This window comes from Dermacentor variabilis, chromosome 5 (genome assembly GCF_050947875.1).
Source record: "Dermacentor variabilis isolate Ectoservices chromosome 5, ASM5094787v1, whole genome shotgun sequence".
Classification (NCBI taxonomy): Eukaryota; Metazoa; Arthropoda; class Arachnida; order Ixodida; family Ixodidae; genus Dermacentor; species Dermacentor variabilis.
The window spans coordinates 169,502,130-169,527,195 of NC_134572.1; the positions used below are offsets into that span (position 1 = coordinate 169,502,130).

Here is a 25,066-nt window from a genome sequence, read left to right on the forward strand (position 1 = left end):
TTGTAACCGAGCAAGGGATCCCCCCACTCTCAACTAGTTGCCTCGCCACGCCAAGTCGCCCGGAGGGAAATTTCTCGGGCAACCGAATGTGCGCATTCATTACCCGGTAGTGAGGTACGACCAGGGGTCCAGAGTAGGTGGATGCAGGGAGATGTGGTGGGTGTATTCTGCATGATCTATTTGAGAATTTGGTGCGCCGCTCTCGGGATGCAATGTCCCGATAGGAGCGCCCGGCATGCCTGTTGCGAGCCTGTCAATACATACACTTCCTCAGGAACACGGATGGCGTATGGAATTCAACACCGAGAATTTCTCTGTAAGCGGCATTTGTTCCGCGAGATGACCCAAATGCACAGCCGCCCCCTGCAGCTGGCGGCACAATGTGGTCATTGCACTTCACTCCTGTGGTGTTGCCCACCAGCTCAATTCCCGTGGCAGTCTTAAAACACTACGCAATAAGAAAAAAAAAAAGATACAAGTCTAGGATTACCGAAGCCCCACCATCCGACGTATCTCTTGCTGCAATGATTCGCACGAGCGCCACACAATTCGCAGCAGAGCCTATCCAATATTGCAGTTACTTCAGATTGCAAGGTTTTTCTTTTTTTTTTATCTCACATATTATGCCAAAACGCATCAACAAGGTTATATTGTATGATCCAGCAGAACATATGGAAACACTTCCAGCCATGCACATGCTACTTGGGTCTGAATGTATTATGGGACAGGTTGAAAATAAGAAAACAGTATCTCCAAGACAAAACGTTTTATTTGTTATAGAACACAAAAAAAGCTGGAAGAAATGAAAAACACAGGATGTGTTGCATGCACAAGGAAGACTTGCGAACTGTGAAGCCACGAAACAGTTGCACAACTCTGAAAGCGAGTGGATGAAGAGAGTGACAATACACAAGGCCATTGGTGTTTTTTGAACATTTTTGGCAGTTTATGCAATTTTTTTTACATTTTTTTGAACTTTATGAGCAAGGATACAGACGTGCTAATCTAGCACAGGAAGAAGCTAGTCCCACAAGCGAGGCAGTGTTACTTTTTTGGAACAGTGTGTACATGACATCTAAAAGGCTAACTTATGCCCTAAACACTGCATTGGTCCCAAACGAACGTCTACACTAAGCCATATAGAATTGTAGGTGTCAAACATTGAGGACACATTTTTTACTTAAGAAAAAAAAAAAAAAAAAAAACCTTTAAGCTATTACGCCGCCATGCCTAGGACATGCTGGGATCTAAACAGATTACGAAATTGCTAGCAAACTGAATCCTCGCTTGTGGTCGCAAAGCTCTAGGTCTAACGCGCGGTCTCTGAAAATGCCCGCCCCGAACAACATCCCAATATTGAATTGGCCGCCCAACCCCGTAGAATTTGCCCCGTGCAACTTTGAAGCCCCTCTTTTCTTGTTGCTAATGCTTGAACACGCCAAAAGGTTACACGCTTTGGATCTCCTCCCCGAAAGAGTTGCAGAAAAAGGAACAACACGAAGAAACTGTTGGTGCAGCAGTGGAGCCCCGAAGGACGCTGGGTTGCCGATGGCGACGCATGTCTCACTCGATGGCGTAAACCATGTAGAGAAGCCCTTCAGACGTTGACTGCGGCACAAGTGGATGTCCAGGGGCCAGTACTGTGAAGCCCAGGAACATGAACGTGCGCATGATGCCAGCTGCATGAAATGAATGTAAAAACACTGTTAGGCAACTTACACAAAAATAACCTTACGCTAAGACCGAGTTTAGTGCAACAAACCACTGCAATGCAACACCAAAGGTACTGCACACGTTGTGACCGTTCCAAAAAAAAAAAATTGCTGCGCATTTTGCGAACTTCCTGCTCGTTTGAAGACTGGAGGTGTCTAGCAACTTGCTAGCAATAAAGCTGAATGAAGGCTGTGATCACATGCAGAACCAATTCACGCAAGTTAAATTCTGTGGCCGACAATCGTGGTAAAATCACTGGGCTTGCAAAAGCCGCAGTGTAGCCTTTCATCTTTTGAAAATGAAGACAAGGTGGGCAAAAAAAAAAAAAGGAGGAGCACAACTTTGGAGAACAACATGCCTCCGTCACATGTAAAGAAAAAGGCCAACCAAGTACTGCCATCTGAAGAAAAAGCAGAAAAAAGAAGTGCAGCAGAGACCTCTGTCGGGACGGTCCTTGTTGAATAAGACCAGGACATGGGTGCAACCCAGCTGCTCTTCGGCAAACTCGAGCAGCGTGACAAAGGCCTCCCGAGAGCCATCGGGCAGCACACAGGACGGCAGCTGCACATACAGCCGGTCCTGGCACAGCACGGTCTCCCAGTTGACCTCGGTCTGCTCCGTCAGACGGCAGCGGAACGTCAGCCGCACCGCTTCCTCGCTCCACTGCCGCGAAAACAGCTCTCCTCCCTTCTGCAAAGAGACATTCCACAGGCTCCTTGCACCAAACTTCTACAAGTATTGCTTCATCAAAACTGCACAATGTACACTCTCAAAATGCAGACTGCATATTCCAGGATAGACTCTGGGAATGCCCGACTGTGCAGCACAAGACATAAGGCAATCCGACCCATGCCAAATAAACTCGTGGGAAAACTTAATCGCTACCTCACTCCAATGCTAAGGAAAGCTAAGCTCTGGAAATTCGTAATGTCACGCAAACACTTGACAAATGCTAAGGTGACCGGATCTGGACGGACCTTGGCACAAATTAAAAAAAAAAAAAAGAAAAAAAATTACAAGTGGCTGCTCTTACATGACGATTTTTCACAGACTACGAAAAAAGAGCATAAGTCTGGTTTGGCATAACTGGTTATGCTACACCGTACATACAACAAAATTGTTATTGTGGTTTCCCCAGCATAGGATGCCCACAGTGTCAAATTAAAGTTACACAACACGCAAGACAGCTTCCAACTTCCAGCACACAGGAACACAAAAATGTGTCTACAAGAAGACATCTATTACAACTTAAACTTTCTGCAAGGAAAGGCAATAAAGGTAGAGGCACACTAATGCAAGATCCTGCCACTGCGGTTACGCTAAAATTTTGTTATAACAAGAAAAGCATTCGCTTTGACATGAGTGACACGGTGCAAGCAACAAAGGTAATGGGATCTTAATCATGCCATGCTCCAAAAGCAATTTTGTTATAACGGAGTTACATCAAAGATGAAAACACATCTTATTTGTTACGCCAGCATGAGTCTGTCACCGATAGTGGCAAGAAATATTTTAAATTTACTTTGCTATATCAGTATTTCTTATTTACATACTACACAGGATCAGGTCCACAGACACCGGTGTGCCTAAATGTGTCTTACAGCCACAGTTATTCGCATGCGTCTTGTGAAGGACGAAAGGAAATGTGCAAGCCAGCTTACTCGAACATGGGAGTTGTCCACAGGGGGCGCTTTCAGAGACCCCACGCCGCTGCCTCCTGTGCTTGACAGCGACACGTCGGCGGCATGGGGCGCATCAGGAACACCACAGAGGCCCAGCACCCAGAGAGATACAGTAGTGGCGCAGCAGCGTCCTGCACAGACGGCAAATGAAATTTCAATGCATTAGTGCAAAAGTAGACACCAAAAAAGCCAGCTTCCTTTCTGCATACTTTAACGCGGACACGTCTTGGCATTATCTGCGTCTTGACGTCAATGCATGGAGCCAGTACACCTACAGAAAGCCGAAAGTGCTGCAGACACCCAATGACTTGGACGCATTGATTTACAGAACAATATGTTAACCCATCAAATTTTACCCTTTACTAGCAATTAAACGTGGAAAGACTGGTATGCACCCACCTGCTTATTCTTAATAGACTGCGCTATGTAAACAAGCAACCCGATTCTGCAAAAACTAAATGCACTCGCCTTAACAGCACTGATGCTTCAGTAAGGTACATGAGCAACATGAACAGGTGTTCAACATAAAAAAAGCACCGACCTTGACTAGAGCTCTTTGTTACTCGTTTGCTACATCTGTCGAATGGACAGCACGTAACCTGCATTATTACAAATAGGTCAGGGGTACCTGTGTCCTCCCTTGTCCCTTTGAAGTTCATGCTCGTTACCACACTCTAAATGAATAATCTACGACATGACTGCAAAAGGGCATCAGTCTAAGGAAGACAAAAGTCGCTGCTTAAGGCAGGATTTGGAAAAGCACCCGAAAGGTCAACTCCTGCACAAGTGCCCACAGCCAGTGGAAAGGCTGGTCAGAAACCAGTACCAAAAGCAGACTTAGAACAGGTTCGTTCGATTCAGAAAAAGGTGCGCGGCACCTCAAACGAAAAAGTGCAGGGGTTGCCGGGCTGCACCCACTCGCTGCAAGGCTCAAGGGTGCAGTGCACCGCGGCGGCACCTTGCCTTGCACCCCGTTCAATCGAGCACGGGGGTGCAGGGTGCACTGCTGCACCTCGGAGAATCGAGGGTCAAGGTGCAGTGCACCGCGAATAGATGCAGAACGTGCAGAGAAACTTGGCTGAATCGAACAGACATAACAGCAACATCTGCATACAATTGGGACAGGCAAGGTTTTACAGCAGATAGCTGCTTTTCATGCAGCCTCCTAACTACACTGGACAAGGTGAATGCTCAGCGAGGCTTTCAAAACTGCAACAGCTGAAGCCGAGCTGCCGCCGAGTTCACTTTGCCGTTCCATTAAACCTGCGACAAGTCCAGCTGCTTAGCAGCAAAATCGGTCGTAGTGAACATCCCCTTCCAATGCAGCTCAACGAATGCTTGACACAAGCTGGAAAAGTAAGCCTGTTCAAATACCAATGTCACATGACAATCTGTTCGCATTTTCGAAATCTTGCATGCCTTATGCGCCTCTGACCTAAATTCGGCAAAGCGACAAGAAAAAAAAAAGGGGGAATTTCCAAATAGCTGCAGAAGTCTGCTTCCGCGTTGAAAATCAAACTCGGTGGCAGCGCCGTATGCTTTTCGCAGTTTCAGCAGGTTTCGCTGGGACTGCAAAAACGGAAACCTCCATTTCAGCTGACTTCATGGCCTCGACGCGACGTGCTATGCGCCACGACGCGTCCACCATTCCGTAGACGATCTTAAAAACTGTCGGCTTCCTCCCATCAGGTGCGGAATCAATTTGGCCAGAAGCCCCTATTGTGAAAACCGCAGTCCTCCGGCGCGTTAAACGGCAAGCAGTTTACATTCGCACAATTAAAGGTACAACTCCCAAGAAAATAAAAAAAAAAAAGAGAAGAACGGGGGGGGGGGCCAAGTGCCTCCGTGCGAGGGGGCTACGAGCAAATCTGCTTCTCCCACGTAGCAGAACGATTTTTGCTTGCCTTAGCGTAGACATTCCGTGGAACACTACAAATTAAACGAATCACAATTACTTTAGGGATACAGAGTCGCGGACAACGCATCTGTGCGGGGGGAGAAGGGGCAGTTGGTTGCAAGCAAAGACTTAAAGAACGGTTCACATTATGCAATGATTTAATGTTTTTCGCCATCCAGCCGAAGGAAGAAGTTTTTACGAGCGATACTTACATGCCTTTCGGCAGCGACGAAGCAAAACTGGGTCATTGCACGAGTACGGAATCAAATGCGAGATCAAAAATAAAGGTGGACGGGGGGGAGGGCAGAGTTGCTCCGATATGGCAGCCGACGGGAAGTTTCTCGGAGGTTCGGTCACGGGACAACAAAAGGCACGCGATAACATCTCATCGAGAGGTGGCACATCGAAAGGAAACGCAGCGTTTGCGACAGAATCACGCCTGCGTGCCGGCGTCAGACAATGTAGCAGGAGGCCCAGATTTGGGAGCGAAAAGAATCGCAATTTAAAGCACAAAAAATTAATCGCGCATAATTCGTCCCGTTTCGGAGCGTCGCAATTGCTGAACATCGAGATTACGAAGCTCGAGAAAACGGCGCAGAAACGTCGAATCCGAAGCGTGCACGCGTCCAATCGCTGTTCAGGCAACATGCCTCCCACGTGAAAGAAACCGTCCGCGATGAAAAACAGGCGACCAGGACGACATCAAGGTCCGGCACGCTCAGCAGTTAGGCTTAGCGTGGCGAAACGAGGAACAAGTTCACCGTAAACACATCGGCGGCTGAAGCGAGTACAGAAAAATACCAGGAACCCTACCTCATGGTGTTGTCCGGACAGCTACTACTAAAATTACTACAAATACCAGGCATGGCGACCTCTTTACTACTTAAACTTGATAAGGTTAACTCAGCCGTACGATTCATACCGCCCCAAAGGGTGGTGCGGATCCCAACAACTACCCCAGCGCTTTCTGCGACCTCCTTTTTAATACCTCTGCAAAAGTGACGTCAGTGATAGCGCGCGCCGCCTGGTGCTAAAGGCAGTATCGTCAACATTGCGACGAATGCGGTTTCGTTTTCGGCACCTCTTCCGCGCAGCTGGGGGAGTGTCTTTTTAAAAATAATTCTTATTTTCCCTCCAGTGCTCTACGAAGCGGCAGTTTCGTTCGCCCCGTTTCGGCGGAGCATCACTTAGGGCAAGGTTGGGCAATGCCGTTTAGTTCGTTGACCGGAACGCTGGTGAAGAAAAGAGAGCGCACTCGCCTGCTCTCCCCAAGGGCGATGAAAGCAACAGAAGTAAACAAACACGCATCCAGGTCAATGCAGAACAAAGCGCGTTGGCTAGGTCAAGAGCCTTCTGTGTCTCGAGTTCGAGTGGTGGCATAACGAGGCAAGCAGCAAAGGGTCGTTCAGGTGCTCTGATGTAACATCTGTTCCACCGAGTGGATTGCTACTGCTGCTATTGATGCCCTGTTGCTGCTGCGGCTACTACTACTGCTACTACTGCTACTACTACTACTACTACTGCTACTCGTGCTATATAACAATAAGAATTATTGATGATATAATATTAATACTATGTTGTGACACTACGGCATGTTTTGCAATACATCAACGTGTGATCCCCCATTTTTTATTTTCTTTAATATCCACCGAGTTAGTACACATCACAACCAAACTGAGCTTCACATGCGCACTCCATTTGGACAGAAAATCAGGAAACTAAGCTTACTCCTAACCCATTTTTGATTGATTGGCAAACGTCCCAGAACAACGCTGATGCTGTAAGGGGCGCGGCATTTCGAGGGCTCCGGAATGATTTTCACCGCCTAGGACTCGTTAACGTGCACTAAGTACACGAGCCTTTTCGCATTTCGTGCCTATCTAAATGCGGTCACCGTGGCATGGAATCGAACCGACATCCTAAACCACATTCAAGCTTCTTATTGTTCTTGTCCCCTAGTGAAATGGCGCAACCAACTCTGGGGGATCGGCCGTGAATCAGGCGGTGAAGGAACTGGTAGCATTTTTGTTTTTTGTAAGTTAGGGTGAAATGAAATGAGTATCTTGCAAATGGGATTTAAAGCGTCTTCTGTTACTGGTATGAATAATCAATTATCTAGATATATTGTGAAGTTTGTGAGCATAATAAGTATTTAGAAGAATGTTAACATGCAATTCGTTTTGTCTCACGCAGAAAGATGCAGAGGGCTTCACAAACGTTCCTGTGGCTGTAACCCAGTACGGTAGCCCCAAAGGAAAGAGTTACAGGAAGAGTCAAATTCAAGCCAAGCTTTTGGACGTATTGTTCTAAAAGTCTTTTCCGTTGAATAAGGAAAAGGCGGCATGTCAAAAAGAAGTGTTCCAGTGATTCACTCTCATTGCATAAATGGTACAAAGGCGATCTAGCCAGACCAGACCTGCGGAGGTAAACGTTCAGTGGGCGGACACGGCACCGTAGTCTCGTAATAATCGTTACTTCAATTTTTCTAGAGGAGCACCATTTGTTGTTCCAAGGAAAACTGAGATGTGGGAAATCAGATGTTGCCAACGGTGATCGCGCGAAGTTATTTGCAGCAGTATATTCTCTGAATCGCGCTGCAGTGATGGAAGCTGCTATCTGCTTGTGCTGTCAGCGGTCTTCTTCCTCGCTGGCGATTTTGGCAGTTCGTGCGTGTGGTGCACAGGACTGTACTGGTTGTTACTAAACAGCTGTGGCACTACCTGCCGGTGGCGTGCGTTATAACGAAGCTGTGTTTTTTCAAGCGCTGTGTGATGAAGAACAGGCGCATCAAGTTTTCTTGTTTTTTTTAGAGGGCCCCTCAATAGGTCTCGACATTTTGAGCTCACAAGCGCAGAGCATACATTGCGCGTTACCATCCGTGTCTGCAAAGTGTTCCATCGCTACGCGCCGTGGAAAAATCTGAAATTTCAATCCGAACGCCGTTTCCTTCTTCACAAGCGGCCGCCGCGCTCCAAGCCGGACGGTGACGTAATCGTGCCCCTGCGCCTACGTAATCGTGTCCGCAGCGTGAAGTCGCTCGTGGTGGCACGTGACTTTGAGAATTATTCAAGACAACATCTGTTATCTGTGCGATCTGATGCTTGAATTGACGAATTGAAGTGTAGAGAAATAATAAAACACACAAACGGAATGTCTGCGTGTTTTCTGTTTTACTTCGCACCGAAGCAAGAGAGATGTACTTCTGCTTCGTCTGCTTGTTCGCACGGTCGTGCGGTCACGTGCACAGGTACCCAAACTATGCCATTTTCTACCGTGTTCCAGCGCGTGATCACGCTCTAAGCGATTCGCTTCTTCTGCCTCAGTATTCTTGTAGCACTGAATTATACCGCTAGTCATGTTTCCTTGTGCAAAGCGCGCAAAATCGCGCGCTGCGCGAACAAGACAACAGCTCGCGCGCGGCACCGGGTCAACGAAAATGCGTAGCGCAGGAAAAAAAAGCGAGGAGAAAAATAAATGAAGGCGGGACCTGCGACGTATGCGTGACGTGATCGTCGAGGTCCGGTATGGGAGAACGCAGGGAAGGAATTTCGCTTGCGAAGGCTAGACAGGGCGAGTGGAGAGAGCGTCTTGCTTTGCAATGGAGCCCGCCTGCTGAAATCATGGGTTCGCGGCACTGAGATATTTATATCTCGGATATTGATGGGGGGGGGGGAGCCGATTTGAAAAATTTTTGCGGCAGAACGCTCCCTAGAGGACACGTAACAACTTCCAGCGTATAACCCAAATTTGCTATGTGGGCTTGGTGAGGGGCACTTTAAGGGAGCGGGGGTGGGGTAAGGTGGAGGAACTCCGTTTGCATATTATACTTGTCACCGACTATGGATCACAGACGGCTTGCGCGAATTTAGCGTGACGTCCTTTATAGGAACACCTACGTCCACGTTCTTTATAAGCATGCTCTGCGAATAAGTTAACCGCTCTAAGTTTCGCCGGTGTACATCCCCTAGAAAATGTGCAGAATGTAAGCTTTCCCGCATGTTTCGCGTGTGCGTAGATGTGCGTATGTGTGTTCGCGTTCCTTATTGACGTGACACTCGTGGCTCGAAGTGCGCGTGCCTTCTCTTGTCTAGGAAATGTTGCTTCGGGTCGGTATACTCAGACGACATCATCCTCAAACTTGAATTGCAAGTCGGTGATATATCTTAGTTTATGCATCACACAATAAGCAAACAAATCATTCTACGTATTGGTTTACCAAGAACGGTTTTACAATCAGTGCATCAAAATCAGACCTCTTTTGCTTCAGACACTTACTGAATTAAAAGACAGACTACACAGACAGGCAAACAAGTATATATATATATATATATATATATATATATATATATATATATATATATATATATATATATATATATATATATATATATATATATATGGATAGATAGATAGATAGATAGATAGATAGATAGATAGATAGATAGATAGATAGATAGATAGATAGATAGATATCGTTTGAATTCTAGGCATGCAAAACACGCGATAATAGTTTCTTCTCATTTTCCGTCTAAAACGTGTAACATGAAATTATCAACACAAAAATGACGGCGCCAAAATACAAGTTTCACTTTTTTTTCGGGGGCGCGGTTCTTTACAGTGCTTTCCAGCCGCCATTCCTTTCTTTCGCGCTTGTTTCTGTCGGAAAGAATTTGCGGTTATTGCACGCGTAAAATCGCCCTATGAGATCATTTATCATGGAAAAATGAAAATATTATACCTGCAGACGGAGGCCTCAGTAAACCATCTGAGAATATAATAAACCAAGCGGTGCAGGATCTCCGGGACACCCATGGGGGATCAAAGCTGAAACCAGGCCGGTTCGAGTTGCAACTTACTGCACCCATTGCCCTTTTGGTGTCATTAAGGCACCACCAAAATATATGAAAAAAAAGACGCGTTGTTTATACTTCGTAGCTGCGCAAATTATCACTTAAGTCGCGGCCTGACAGAGCAGACTTATAATGACCTCACGCCTGCTGTTCTGAGGCTTCCGTTAGCCAGCATAATTTTAACGCGACGGCATTAAGGGCCCCGTGTCGCAGAGAATCTGGTGTCGGCGTCGGCGGAGTTGTCCGTGAGCAAAAACTTCCGTATATATTTAGGTACTATATGTATATGCCACAACTTGCTATATGACACGCGGTATATCCGGGTAATATTGCCCACGGAGCAAGAAACATTTAGGAGAGGAAACTCCGCTGTTTGAGGCGACCAGAAAAAGTCACAAGCCTGCGGAGCCGCTATCGTGTTGGCGGCGCCTGGCGGCCTGGAAAGAAATTACCGCCATTGAGAGCGCGCCGGAGCAGCCTGCCCGGGCGCTGCATTTTTTTTTCGCTGTGGCTTCTACGACGCGCCGCATGGCGCCGCCACTGTATACGGCCCCGTTGGCGCATACAACAATTGTGACCTTATCTGGTCGCCCGCACTCGCTCGCGCTGTAGGGAGTTTCACCTCCTAAATAGACAGTTTTAGTTTAGCGTCCGCAACTATAGCGTACGCTATACGCTATAATATAGCGTACGCTAAGCAGCGCACGTTTTCTACAATTTTAGTTCGCCGGCGATATCTTCGGATCTCAGAGGCCATATGCCGTCGTTGCGGCTATTTCGCGCATTTCGCGACAGGTGGCACTGACATCTCGAACGCTTCTTTCGTTAGGCTTCGACTCGTTCGAAACGAGAAGCGATCTCGAAAACACCACGAGGTTATCCATAATACTCTGTCGTCGAAGCGGCCTGAGACTAAGCGAAAGCCGTTTACACAGTCATTTGCTACGAATGAAGTGTATTTTACAAAAGCAACGCCAAATTCAATTCGAAGTGGGCAGCCCGGACCGCCGCCATGTTTCCCGCAAGCTCCGCAAACCCCGCAAAAACGCTAACGCTAACTCGTTTGCGTTGCGTACGCCCGCTATACCCGCTATTTCGTTTAGCGTTCAGCGCATGCGCAGTGACGATCCGCTATTTTTTAGCGTACGCAATGGAATAGCGTACGCTATACTAAAGCTGTCTAATGTCTTACTCCGTGATATTGCCACACCATTCTATCACTGAATTTGTTCATACCCTGTCTTCCATTCTGGACAAAGTTATTCTTCGGAATTTTGAGAACGACAGCCCACAAACAAATGTCATGACACAAAACACCGACAGCGCGTGGATTTTGCGTTGAACCTTCGCAGAATGAAATGTTGAAAATGCGAAACAATAACAGAAACCTGAACATTATGTAATTTTCTTGGCGTGGCTTTTCAGTACCTCCGCGATCGGCCCGCGCAAGAGGCCGCGTTTCTACCAGAAAGCCCGCCTTCGTGCATAGCGTTCGCCGCCAGCGTTTCTTGGTAAACATTGCGATTACATAAGCTGTAGTTGCGGGGAAGCGTGAGAAGCAGTCAGGGATCCTCCATTTTTTATTGTTTTGCGTGCCTAAATGATTTCATAGGACCAAATAACGCAGTAAACCCAAACTCCTTTAGCTTCCCGCAGAAAGAAGCGCCAAAGAAGAGGCGGGCCCTTCCCGAACTTATACTGCAGTGAACAGCTCCCATATTTTGCCGGGTTGATCACAAAGATGATAATTATGATGATGATGATGATCTCGTAAACTGTGGCGCATATTCACTGTGCGGGATTGGCCAATAATCGGGCAGCACCGGAAAAGCACATTTAAAGAAGAGCAAGCAAGCGGTGGTACAGTCGTTCGATACTTTCTTTCCAGTTCGTGTTACACCACCGTGACCACATGTCGGTTCTCGACAGTAAAGGGACGCTAATTAAGAATAAAAAAATCTCGGGTTCGACATGCCAAGACCACGATTTCATTATGAGGCACGCCAAAATTTTGACCACCTGTTTTTTTTTTTACTTTTTTAACGTGTCCCCATCGAAATGCGGCCGCACAGCCGTGATTCGATCACGTGACCTCGTGCTTAGTATAGCGTAATGCCATGGCCGTGCTAAACCAGCACGGCGGGTGACTAATTAAGGAGTAAAGTAGGTTTATGTAGACTGTGTTATCTCGAAACTCAATTTCTCATATAATTTGCGGGGAAAATGGTCCTAGGTACAGAACACGAAGGTTGAACTTCCATGCGTACAGGATTTGTAACTGGGCCACGCGCCACTTTCTGCGGTCCGGTTGACAGTCTCGACGGGCCTGCTGCAGTTAGGCGGATCGACATGAAGCGCTGCTATTTGCCGTGCAAGCTGTAGGGCAATATATGGTGGACTCGGTGACGTCATTGCAAAGTCCATATACTTGGCACACATTCTGTCCACATTCTGGCACAGATGTATTGCATGTAACTTTAGAATTACTCAAAGGTGGGCAAGTTGGGGCTGAGTCATAGCCATAGCTGGGCACGTGTGACGTATAACACAGACAAACGAAGAGACACGAAGGAAAAAAGAAGTATATGTACTGCCCACTTTCTCTCTCTCTCTCTCTCTCTCTCTCTCTCTCTCTCTGTGTGTTACGTCACACATGCCCTGATATATAGCCATGGTACAAATTGCGCGACGAGGTTCCCGTCACCCTCGTCAGGAAAAAAAAAGAAGGAGCGCATGCGTCCGAGCGAAAATGAAGTTCTGGCGTTTTTTACGCGCCAAAACCACGACATGATGATGCGGCACGCCGCAGTGGGGGACTACGGGTCAATTTCGACTACCTAGGGTTCTTTAACGTGCACCTAAATCTAAGTGCATGGGTGTTTTCGCATTTCACCCCCCATCGAAATGCGGCCGACGTGGCCGGGATTCCATCACGCGGCCTCGTACTCAGCAGCCCAACACCATAACCACTGAGCAACCACGGCGGGTCACTTCCTAATCTCATCCGTCCACCTAACTTTCTGCAGCCCCCTGCTACGCTTCCCTTCTCTTGGAATCCAGTCCGTAACCCTTAATGACCATCGGTTATCTTCTCTCCTCATTACATGCCCTGCCAATTTCTTTTTCTTGATTTCAACTAAGATATCATTAACTCGCGCTTGTTCCCTCACCCAATCTGCTCTCTTCTTAATTTCCCCTTAACGTCACACCCATCAATATTCTTTCCATAGCTCGTTGGGTCGTTCCGCAATTTAAGTAGAACCCTTTTCGTAAGCCTCCAGGTTTCTGCCCCGTAGGTGAGTACTGGTAAGACAGCGCTGCAGGTGGGGGGGGGGGCATTATGGGGTTGCAGCCTCCCCCCCCCCTTAACGTTTTCGTGCTGTCATGCACCACCGACTAAAAGAACCCCCGCCTCGGGAAATCATGCTAGATTTTGTCGAGAAGGTCTTTTTCACGCTCGAAAAGACATTTCAGCGTGAACATGGCGAACTCGGGCTGGATTTCGCTGCAACGCTCACGCACCGCGACTCACATGACGCAAGCGGCCCCATCCGAGCACAATGTTTCAAGGGCGTTTTGATGGCAAGCGGGCTCGTCGCGGCACCTCGCGGAGGCGGCGGAATCTCCGGGGCGCATGAATTTCAATTCCGAAACTTCATGGGTATAAAGTTCTCATTAACTTTTTATACGAAACGTGCACTAAAATTTGCAAAGTCGCGTTTTAGATTTTCAATTCTGGAACGTTGTGGGTTTAACGTCGTTATAAACATTTGATGCCAAAGGTGCATTGACATTTCTAAGGTCGTAGAGCGGACCATACAACTAGACAGCCAAATTAACACACTATCAGACAAGTTGACAAAGCACGCAGCGAGGTCCGATGAGACGAAGCGTTGTGGTGGTTCATTTTTGTTGTCATGTCACAGAAAAGAATACCAACATGTTTTTTTTTTCACTTGCGCCAAAGCATCCATGTCAAGACACTAAAGCCAGCAAAGGTAACTGCGTTCTTATTCATTTTTTTTTTTTTACTTTGACTTGTGTTCTCGCGAGGACACATTGAGCCTCTTGATTTTTTTTTTGTCGTTACCCGCGGGCTGCCAGAGCCAGCCAGAGCGCATGCGCATTTCTTGCGTTGCCTCGAACACCGCGCGGCGCACTTCGATGCGCGTTCGTTTTGCTCTGGCCGGGTGGATTTTCGCCTGGCAGACCAAGCTTATCACGTTTTCTTCGATATTCCTTCGGTAGCCACATTACGTGCCCAAAGTAGGCATTCCATTGGGGCCAACATGTATTGCTTTGCGTTTTTGTTTCCGTGCCCCCACCCAACAAAAGAAAGAAATTCATTGTTGCGGTGCCGCAAATTATCGCATGGTAAAAGTTCGATTTTGTTACTTCTTCTTTTGCGGAAAGTAATGTGCCACGGGACGCTTCAGTTGCCGGACACTCTTAATACTGTTGGTTGCTTATACAGACTGAGTGCTCTGGTTCCTCCACGGTTTAAAAGTTCATTGTACTACACACTCTTTGATTCTAGATTAACCTACTGCATATTAATTTGGGGCACTACTTCGCAAAAAAATTATAATAAATTGATAGTGCTGCAAAAAAGAGTCTTACGTGCATTCGAGGGATATTATGGCCTTGTACAAAACTTTAGAACCACACCATTTCTTTATGAAACATTCTATGTTAACGGCAAACCACGTGTGTTATTACAAGTTGCTGCAATACATTAAACAAAACAAATCACAGTACATCTTGAATGTACCCACCAATCCGCACTGCAGCCTTCGACAACATAACATGAGAACACCAAAAATAAGAAGCAGTTACGGAAAACAACTAGAGTCAGTTACCAGGCACCTTCACTTCTAAATCGCCTACGTGATTTTGAAGATTAAATTATGGAATGTTTGAATAAATCATACAAAAGTTTTCTCATTCTGAACAATTTGAGTTTGTCTCATTAGAACCGCAGTATAAATTGTCAGTCTTTTGTTTCTTTTGCTTTCAGGTTGCTGTTGGTCTGAAACAAAATGTATTGTGCTTTGAGTATCCTGTTGGTTTCTCATATTTCTTGTAGACATGTTCTGTTTCACGAAAATAATATTCTGTCTCGCGACACTCCAGTCGATCTCGGTATGTCTGTATGATACATGTTGCTGCGTACGGCCTGCGTGACGAATTGTTGTGGGAACAGAAGCCTTTGTCAGGCCACATGGCCTTTAGCTTCTGCTTCCTTTCTATTGTAAACAGGAGAAATAAATTCATTCATTCATTCATTCATTCCTTCATTCATTCATTCATTCATTCATTCATTCATTCATTCATTCATATTATTGCGATAGCAATTATATGGACACTGCAGGCGCATTCCTGCCATCGCCGTCGAGCTCATGTTCCGTATAAAGTCTGTGGGGTCTCTCACACCCGTGCTCTTGGGACAAAGGAACGACAACACAGTAGTGCAAACAATCACAAGGGCATTTATTGCACCTTTCATAGATCAATGCCTGCTAGCCGAGTTGCTATCCACAAAACATGCCGATGGGCGCGCGCAAATCTAGAAGCCCGACTCACCGCGACCGGAAGCGAGCGAATATGTTCGCTCCATGCTGGATCCCAACGCCTGGTCGTTCGCGTGTTCGGTCACGCCAACGGTGGCGCGTTCGCAGGCGGCCACGCGAGGCGGTCTCGCAGAAGCATGGGTCGCCGCGCGCGCGCGCGAGACGTCCACGCTGCGCGCCGACCCGCCGGGGAAGCGCCAGCCCGTCCTCGCCTGCGCCCCCAAGTAACCCTGCCGTAAGGCGGCGTTAGCAACGCAACACTCGCGCCATCTCTCGCACTGCGCCCCAACCACATCGACCGCCGTGGGCATCACGCAGGCCACGCGGCGAAGCCGGATTACAGGAGACGCGCCATGCGGGAAAAACACATCAGGGGACGCGCGAGAGTCGCGCATCCCCCACAAGTCCAAGGGCGACCGCGCGCCGCATGCTGCATGTGCGAGTGAAAGTGTTGGCGGGGCGGGGGAGGGGGAGGTGGTGGCATGGATGAGCCGATGATGGTGGCTCAGTCTTGTGTGCGTAAGCGCGCCGCCTCCTGTCGCGCGCGATACATCAGGGCGAGTGGAGGGAGGGAGTGCTGTGATCTGTGCATCTGTGGTTGCCCAACATGTTTATTTGCTTTGTTTGACGCATTATATACTGTGACTTTTTCTTAGATACGTAGATTTATTGGTTACTTATACGTATATTTAAATATCTCCTTGCCAGGTTTTGTGTATACGTGCAGGGAACTTTGTTTCCAGTGACACTTTTTTGCCCTTTATCAAGCTGTATCTTTGCATTTGTTTATTCCATTGTATTTTCGATTCTTTAATATACGAGGGCGAGTCAGATGAAAGTGAGCCAACCCACCCTGCGCAATAATGGTTCGGTTCATTATCTGCGAGGCATGCGCGTAGCACACAAGCATCTCTCATATACTGGGTTGAACATGGTTGCGTGACATAATGGACACTCCAAAAGTTGCACAGCGTGGTGTCGTGAGGTTTTTGACAGCTGAAGGTGTTTCCCAAAAAGAAATCAGTCGCCGTATGGCTGCCGTGTATGTTGAACATCGCATTTCGTTGGCCACTGTAAAGCGTTGGAGCAAACGGTTCAAAGAAGGACGTGAAAGTTGCAAAGACGATCCAAGACCGGGCTCAGACAAGAACGGAAGATAAGCATCGATGAACTTGCAGAGCGTGTGAACATCAATCACGGTTCGGTTCACGCCATAATTCATGAACATCTCGGTTATCGATTCTTGTGTGTGCAGTGGATGCCCAATATTTTGAACCACCGGCAGAAGACGAAGAGGTTCGGTGCAGCCTTGACTCATCTGAATCTTGTCTACAATTTTGACCGGGGACGAATCATGTTGCCACTACTATAAGCCTGAAACACGACGGCAAAGCTTACAGTAGAAACATTCGAATTCACCAACCCCAAAGAAAGCAAAGGCCGTCATTTCTGCCGGGAAGGTGTTGTTGACTTTTTTTTCGATCGTCAGGGGCCATTAGCTGAGGGAATTTGCTAAAGCTGGAGAGACTATCAATCGTTTCCGATATTGTGAAACTCCGGTTCGGCTGCGTATAGCAATCAAATAGAAATGACGTTCACAAATTCAGGAATGAGGTAATCTCGCTCCATGGCAATGCCCATCTTCACGTCGCTGATGTGTTTAACAGAAAACTGGCAAAGTTCAAGTGGGAAACGATGCAACATCTACCATACAGGCGAGACCGGTCGCCTTGAGACTTCCACATTTTGGGGCGTTTGAAAAAACAGCTCTATGGAACCAGATTCGTGTCGGACGATGACGTTCAAGTATAGTAAAATCAATGTTCAAGTCAGTTACAGAATTTTTGAAGCAACAGCCCAATTTTTATGAGACAGGAATCACGCGACTCGTTAGTCAGTGGGACAACTATCTAAATGCTCACGGAGACTACATTTAATGAATAAAGGGAAAATCAGACATCCACCCGCTCGTAGCAATTGCTACAAAGGAAACCCATACGGGTTCCTCGAAAGAAAAGCCTCAAAGTTGAAGAAAAATTCGTCCTGGTCCGGGACTCGAACCCGGGACCACCGCCTTTCCGGGGCAGCCGCTCTACCATCTGAGCTAACCAGGCGGCTAGCAGATGGCAGGGCGAAGTCGAATTTGTCGACAACACGAGGCAAAGGCAAGTGTTTGGCGTAGTAGTTCTGCGGAAACCCGCAAGGTGGAGAGAAGTAATGAATAAAGGGAAAATCAGACATCCACCCGCTCGTAGCAATTGCTACAAAGGAAACCCATACGGGTTCCTCGAAAGAAAAGCCTCAAAGTTGAAGAAAAATTCGTCCTGGTCCGGGACTCGAACCCGGGACCACCGCCTTTCCGGGGCAGTCGCTCTACCATCTGAGCTAACCAGGCGGCTAGCAGATGGCAGGGCGAAGTCGAATTTGTCGACAACACGAGGCAAAGGCAAGTGTTTGGCGTAGTAGTTCTGCGGAAACCCGCAAGGTGGAGAGAAGTAATGAATAAAGGGAAAATCAGACATCCACCCGCTCGTAGCAATGCTACAAAGGAAACCCATACGGGTTCCTCGAAAGAAAAGCCTCAAAGTTGAAGAAAAATTCGTCCTGGTCTGGGACTCGAACCCGGGACCACCGCCTTTCCGGGGCCGCCGCTCTACCATCTGAGCTAACCAGGCGGCTAGCAGATGGCAGGGCGAAGTCGAATTTGTCGACAACACGAGGCAAAGGCATTATTCTCTTATTCATTACTTCTCTCCACCTTGCGGGTTTCCGCAGAACTACTACGCCAAACACTTGCCTTTGCCTCGTGTTGTCGACAAATTCGACTTCGCCCTGCCATCTGCTAGCCGCCTGGTTAGCTCAGATGGTAGAGCGGCTGCCCCGGAAAGGCGGTGGTCCCGGGTTCGAGTCCCGGACCAGGACGAATTTTTCTTCAACTTTGAGGCTTTTCTTTCGAGGAACCCGTATGGGTTTCCTTTGTAGCAATTGCTACGAGCGGGTGGATGTCTGATTTTCCCTTTATTCATTACTTCTCTCCACCTTGCGGGTTTCCGCAGAACTACTACGCCAAACACTTGCCTTTGCCTCGTGTTGTCGACAAATTCGACTTCGCCCTGCCATCTGCTAGCCGCCTGGTTAGCTCAGATGGTAGAGCGGCTGCCCCGGAAAGGCGGTGGTCCCGGGTTCGAGTCCCGGACCAGGGCGAATTTTTCTTCAACTTTGAGGCTTTTCTTTCGAGGAACCCGTATGGGTTTCCTTTGTAGCAATTGCTACGAGCGGGTGGATGTCTGATTTTCCCTTTATTCATTACTTCTCTCCACCTTGCGGGTTTCCGCAGAACTACTACGCCAGACTACATTTAAATAAAGCAGCCCGTTTGTCATATATTCGCATTGGCTCACTTTCATTTGACTCGCCCTCGCATATTTTGCAGAACTCCTGCTTTTTATATGTGCTCTCTGTTGCGACTATAATTTCGGTGCAGTTACACACAATACACGACCGGTCACAGCTGCTCCCGCGCAATACATTGTAACAAGGGATATCGTCATTGAGATTTTACCTGGCCGCCGCATATCTACAAATATGTAAACAATGTTCTTTAATGACAAAGTTTCATTAAAATATTTGTCCCCAGCTTGTCCATTTCGTAGCCTTCACATTTTTCATATCAGCGGCATGCACTGTTTGCTGGTTTCGAACTGATATAGTTCTGAAGTTCGTTTGATATTTTCTTTACTTATTAGAGAGAAAACATGCAAGCATTAATATCAGTTATTTTGGACACAATTTTTGACACATGCAAGTATATTCTTTTATAAAGAATACATATTTTACTTGTCTTGACAGTGCGTAGCCTTCAAGAATTCGTTTGCAGCATCTTTGGCAATGACAATGCAGTTATTATTCATTTATTTGATCCCTCGACACACTCTACAAGAAGGAGGCCGAGCTGCAACGTGAGCCCTCGAAACCCTCGAAGCCTTTAAAGCCCTCGAAGTTTGGGGGAAAAATTACAAGAACACATATTTTAGTGTTCTATAAAGAATAAGCATGTGCGGTAATAATACTCCTGAACAGTGCCCCTGATAGGTTGGATAGGTTATGAGACAGCAAAGTTCAGGTTTTCATTGGCCTCTGAACCGATTTTACTCAGCCTTCTCCCACATTAAAGACCGCCATCTTATTTTTTGCTTGCCTGAGTTTTCCTCAAGTAATTGCGCTCAGGATGCTAAAATTCAGGATGTTAAACAACGCTGGCAAAATTATCCTCAGAATATTTACCAGCGATAGTTTCCAAGTTATTGACTAACCCCGGCACCCAGTTTAGAGCTCAAAGAGTGTGCGTCCCTCTGCGGATCCCTACGCATTTGTGCCTTCATTTCTGTCACTCAGCTCAAAAGTTATAATTTTGTCGCTATATCGTAACTACTATAACTATTCTTCTCTTCTTTTTATGAGGTTTGCGGGGCTTACAGCCCGTGCTCGATATTTGCGTCTGGTTATAGGCTTTCCATAGTACAATTTTCTTTCTTTACTTACCATTGGTGCTCAAATTTGAACATTTACTGTCACATATTTTAAGCTCTCTATATTGAGCAACATGCAGAGTGTTTCAGCGAACACTTTGAAAAATGTTTAAAAAATGTCTGTGACAGATAGCACAATTCTAGTGCATGAGCTGGTCTACTCGAAGAGACAGACATTACTTGCGCAACAAATTGAAATGCATAATCGACTAATTAACAAAAATTCACTAGTGAAGCTTTAAACTAATTTTCTTATGGCACGTATTGCAATTTACAAATTTTAGCGGGTCAGACTGCAGGCAATATCTTCTCGAAAAGAATTGTGTGGATGACACCATTTAAGAGGTGGTGATGTTGTTGTTATTATTATTATTATTATTATTAGTATTATTATTATTATTATTTGTTTTCAACACATATATACAAATAACAGGAAAGTGAAAGCGAGGAGCTAGGCTTGCAACTGCCACCGGAAGGGGCACAACGCCTGCCTACTCTTCAGAAGGGAAGTGACAGCAACACAGAAATGGAAGATAGGAAGAAGGGGAGGAAAGAGGAAAGGAAGAGCAACAGAAGAAATCTGAAGAACAAAGTAGAACACGCAGTACAGATCACGCACAGTAGGGCCGGTCATTGAAGGTCACGCTACTACAGAATGTTGAATAGAATAGTTTCGACGCTACAAACGTGAACCTAATTTAGTTAACTCTTATAGAGAAGTAAATAGCGCACGATGAGCCTGATCACGTTTAAACGCACGACCATTGGGGTACAAGCATTCCTCGAGTGTCGTACACTGCAGGCCAAGGAGATGATAGTTCCTCACTAGCGACGTGCGCCTGCGCACTGAAAGCGGGGCACTCAAATATAAGCTGCTGAAGTGTCTCGCAGCAGCCACAAGACGTACACTATAGACTGGCCACGCGTCCTTGTCTGTACAAATGTTCGTGCACGTTCACGCAGCCAACCCTCAGCTTGAGTAGCAGCGCTCTAGCGCGACGAGGCAAGCTTCGACCGCGAACACGCGGCGGAAACGTTCCATTTGCGACGCGCTGGTATGGATGCTGCCTCAGTAGGCGGCGACGAATCGGCAGGCTAGCGTCATCAAGCTCGCACAAAATTTCTGGGCAGTCGCAGTTGTTATGAGCGCAAGTTGAAGCCAGTCGATCAGCCTCTTCACTTCCGGCGATTCCTACGTGTGAAGGTATCCATTGAGCAACGAGAGATACCCCACGTGATGAAAATTTACTTGCAGAGTCAGTAATGCCGCGCACAACTGGGCAATCAATCTCACCGCGTTGCAACCTGCTAAGGGCAGCGCTGGAGTCCCTAAAGATGGAAATCTGCGATGTAGTTAAGTCCTCTTGCACGTATTTCAGTGCAACATTAATCGCTGCTAGCTTCGCAGTTGTTGACGAAGTTGCATGAGGTATTTGAAAGATACGCCATACTTGAGTCGAAGAGCAGAAAAAAGCTGCAGACGCTCCTTGACCGTCGCTGTGTATAGGTGCATCTGTGAATACTTGAAGATAATCTGGAAACCTTTCGAGCATGTGAGACTGAGCCGATTGGAACATTGCCGAAACAGGCATATCAGACTTTTTGCGTATGTCAGGGATTGTGAGGTAAATGGGGAATGCGTGCTTCGTGATATCTTTTGGAAGCGGAGGCGCAACTGAGGCACCATGTCCAGAAATGTTAGGATCAATATTAAACTGGCATCAATATTGCTACGGGGATGTTAGGAGTATGTAATGACTGTATTTACAATATACATACAGGATGAGTCACCAACAAATCGCAGCAGCCAGCGTCTCGCGATCATCTTCTTCCTCTCTTCTTCATCCTTCCGTAACAGGAACCCCGGGTGGGAAAGTGCCGTCTCGGCGCATGGTAGGCGAAGAATTGCGAGCGAAGCATGGCTTCAGCCGCGAAACGTGCACGACGTCAACAGGCGTCGGACCTGAGGAAGCTTCAAACTGTAGCGGTGCAATCTCGTGATTTACGTCGTTAACTTGACGTAGGACTTCATTAGGCCCTGTGTAGTGAGAGAGAAGCTTCTGGGAGAGGCCAACCCGACGACATGGTGACCGAAGGAGCACCCAAGCACCTGGCGCGAACTTTTTCCAGGTTTGGTTGAACACCGGATGCGTCAACCAGGTGTCCTGACATGGCAATCTGACGGCGCCCGAATTGCCACTTCGTGCAGTTCAGTTGGAGGCCGGCTTTTCGGAAGACCGCAAGAATGGCAGCGAGTCGGGTAATGTGGCTGCCGAACGGGGGAGGAAAAGCAATAACGGTCGTCAAGGTAACACAGACGGGTGGCCGATTTGTAGCCTTGCAGGAGAGAGTCCATCATACGTTCAAATGTCGCAGGAGCATTGTGTAGGCCAAAGGGCATGACTTTGAACTGATATAAGCCTTAAGGTGTGATGAAGGCCGTCTTCTTGCTGTCCATTTCATCAACTGAAATCTGCCAGTAGCCGGATCGAAGATCGATGGACGAGAAGTATTTAGCTCCGTGCAAGCAGTCTAAGGCGTCATCGATGCGTGGCAGTGGGTAGACGTCTTTTCGCGTTATCTTGTTTAAGTGGCGATAGTCGAAGCAAAAACGCCAGGTAATAGCTTTCTTTTTCACAAGGACGACAGGCGAAGTCGAAGGGCTGGCTGGTGGTTCGATGACCCCTTTGCGGAGCATTTTGTCCACTTCTGATTGGATGACTCGATGTTCAGCATGCGATACACTATAGGGACGCCGGCGAATAGGATTCGTGTCTCCAGTGTTTATACTGGTGAACAACAGATGTTTGTCCTAAAGGCCTGTCGCCGAAGTCAAAGATGTCGCTGTACGATTCAAGCAGGAGACGTATGTCCGTGACCTGTGCCGAGGTGAGGTGAAGTGCAATCATTTTCGCGAGGTCGTCCGTTAAGGAACCAGAGCTGGGAGCTGCAACTGGCGCCAAGAAATTACTCTCGGCATTCAGACTCTCAATGTCAAAGTCGGAACCACTAGAAACGCTGGCGAAGAACATGCCAGCCGGGATCACTTGAGGGCACAGGCTGAAATTCAGAAGCGGTAGAACGACGTCGTTATTAGCAGCTGTGACCAGCGTATGCGGAACAGCAACGTTCCGGTTCAAAAGCACGTCGACGATGGGGCGAAACACATACTCACCGTCAGGAAGCTGTGGCTGAGCGGTCAAAGTGACGTAAGTAATTGCCTCGGGTACCAGACGCACATCTTGAAGCGAGCACAAGTGCGTTGGGGTGGTGCTGGAGCATCGGCGAGTTGAGGCAGTTCTAACTGAAGAACGCCGGTCGCGCAGTCGACGAGAGCAGAATGAGTGGATAAAAAGTCCAGTCCAAGTATAACGTCGTGAAGGCAGTTGTCGATCACAGAAAACAGAAGTAGGGCAGCCGGCTATACTTAAACGCGCAGTACACATTCCAAGCACAACCAGTACGCCGCCGTCGGCCACACGAAGCACTCGGGCAGCTGCTGGGGTGAGGACCTTCTTTAAACGCCTACGTAGACTAGCTCTCATCACAGACACGTTGGCTCCAGTGTCCACGAGTGCTTGGACAGGTACGCCGTCTCTTTTAACGTCAATTACGCTTCTCCTTGTGGGCACAGACAGAGGATTTGCTGCAGTAGTAGGCAATGCAGCACCACCTCTGAGGGCTGCATTTCTTAGTTTTCAGAAAGGATGCAGCCAAAAGCCACAGGGGACGAAAGGCGACGCGGCTGCTGCAAACGGGAAGATGGGCGACATGTTTGCGGTGAACGAGACTGGTGTCCGCACGGCGATGGTGAGCGGCTGTACCACGTGTTCCTAGCAGAGTTGTCGGCGCTGTTAGTCTCGGTGGTGAGTGAAAAATTGCGGGTATTTCCAATAAAACGGCTCAGATTGGTCGGCGTGCGAGCTGTTGAGGGCCACGAGTTGCGATAGTATCAGGCGACACGACCAATGCGGCGACAGGTGAAACATATTGGCTGGTCGACCGCAGTTCTCTATTGAGTCGGGTTGCGATAACGTGGAGAGAAGCATCGAGGTGGATCGAAAATAGTAGAAGGGCGTTCGCTAGCTCTGAGGTTAGTGACAGCACAGACACAATGTAAGCCAATGTTTTCAAGTTCCTGGCGAACGATGGCTTGTACGAGGGGAACCGAAAAAGTGATAGCAGCAGGGCTACGCGAACAGAAAGCTGCGGGTGCCATCGCATCCAGTTCACGTCTAACGATTCGCAGCACGTCCTCTGATGGCTACACAAGCTGCTGTGCGGGTTGAACTTCACACGTCGACGTTGCGGCAGTATTGGGAAGTCTGGCGAATGGTTGCAAGACGCGTCGGCTTTTTGCCTGCTCGAATTGTCGGCACTATTTAATGATGGCGTCAACTGCAGGACAGCTTTTGCACAGGAGCAGATTAAAGGCGTCGTCAGCAATGCCCTTAACCACGTGCCCGACCTTTTCAGCTTCTGTCATGTCGCGATCTGCTTTACGACAAAGTGCCAGCACGTCCTGGATGTACGAGACATAGGACTCCATGGGGGATTGGACACGGGAGGTCAGTTCCTGCTTTGCGGCAATTTTACGGCCGGCTGGTTTGCCAAACAACTCTGTCAACTTCTCTTTGCATTGGTCCCAGCTGGTGAGCTCTACTTCGTGGTTTTCATACTACACCTTTGTCGTGCCTCGTAGGTAGAACAGGTTGGCTAGCATAAGCGTAGGGTCCCATCGGTTGATTCCACTTACGCGTTCATACATAGCCACCCACTCTTCAACATCGGCGCTAGCGGTCCCGCAGAAAGTTCCAGGATCCTT

At 47.7% G+C, this 25,066-nt stretch overlaps 1 protein-coding gene and 1 non-coding gene across 2 annotated transcripts; one reads left to right on the forward strand and one right to left on the reverse strand.

Annotated features, from left to right (window-relative positions):
- Window positions 1–751: 751 nt before the first annotated feature.
- Oda (Ornithine decarboxylase antizyme) lies at window positions 752–8,190 on the reverse strand. Its single transcript, XM_075694195.1, has 4 exons — window positions 8,166–8,190; window positions 3,375–3,526; window positions 2,151–2,403; window positions 752–1,679 (listed from the first exon to the last, which is right to left on the reverse strand). Exons 1-4 carry the CDS (start codon window positions 8,188–8,190, stop codon window positions 1,564–1,566), a joined length of 546 nt encoding a protein of 181 aa, XP_075550310.1. The 3' UTR covers window positions 752–1,563.
- A 10,651-nt stretch (window positions 8,191–18,841) lies between these two features.
- On the forward strand, window positions 18,842–18,916 carry TRNAS-GGA (transfer RNA serine (anticodon GGA)). The gene has a single exon. It is a non-coding gene; the product is annotated as a tRNA-Ser (tRNA).
- Window positions 18,917–25,066: the final 6,150 nt, after the last annotated feature.

Bases quoted from the DNA above. Each gene is read 5' to 3' on its own strand.
- Oda (XM_075694195.1), bottom strand. From the start codon at position 8,190: ATGGAACACTTTGCAGACACGGATG. The intron at 3,527-8,165 runs GTAACGCGCAAT...CCGTCTGTGCAG, and splicing joins ACACTTTGCAGACACGGATG to GACGCTGCTGCGCCACTACT. The intron at 1,680-2,150 runs GTCTCTGCTGCA...CATTTCATGCAG, and splicing joins CAAGGACCGTCCCGACAGAG to CTGGCATCATGCGCACGTTC.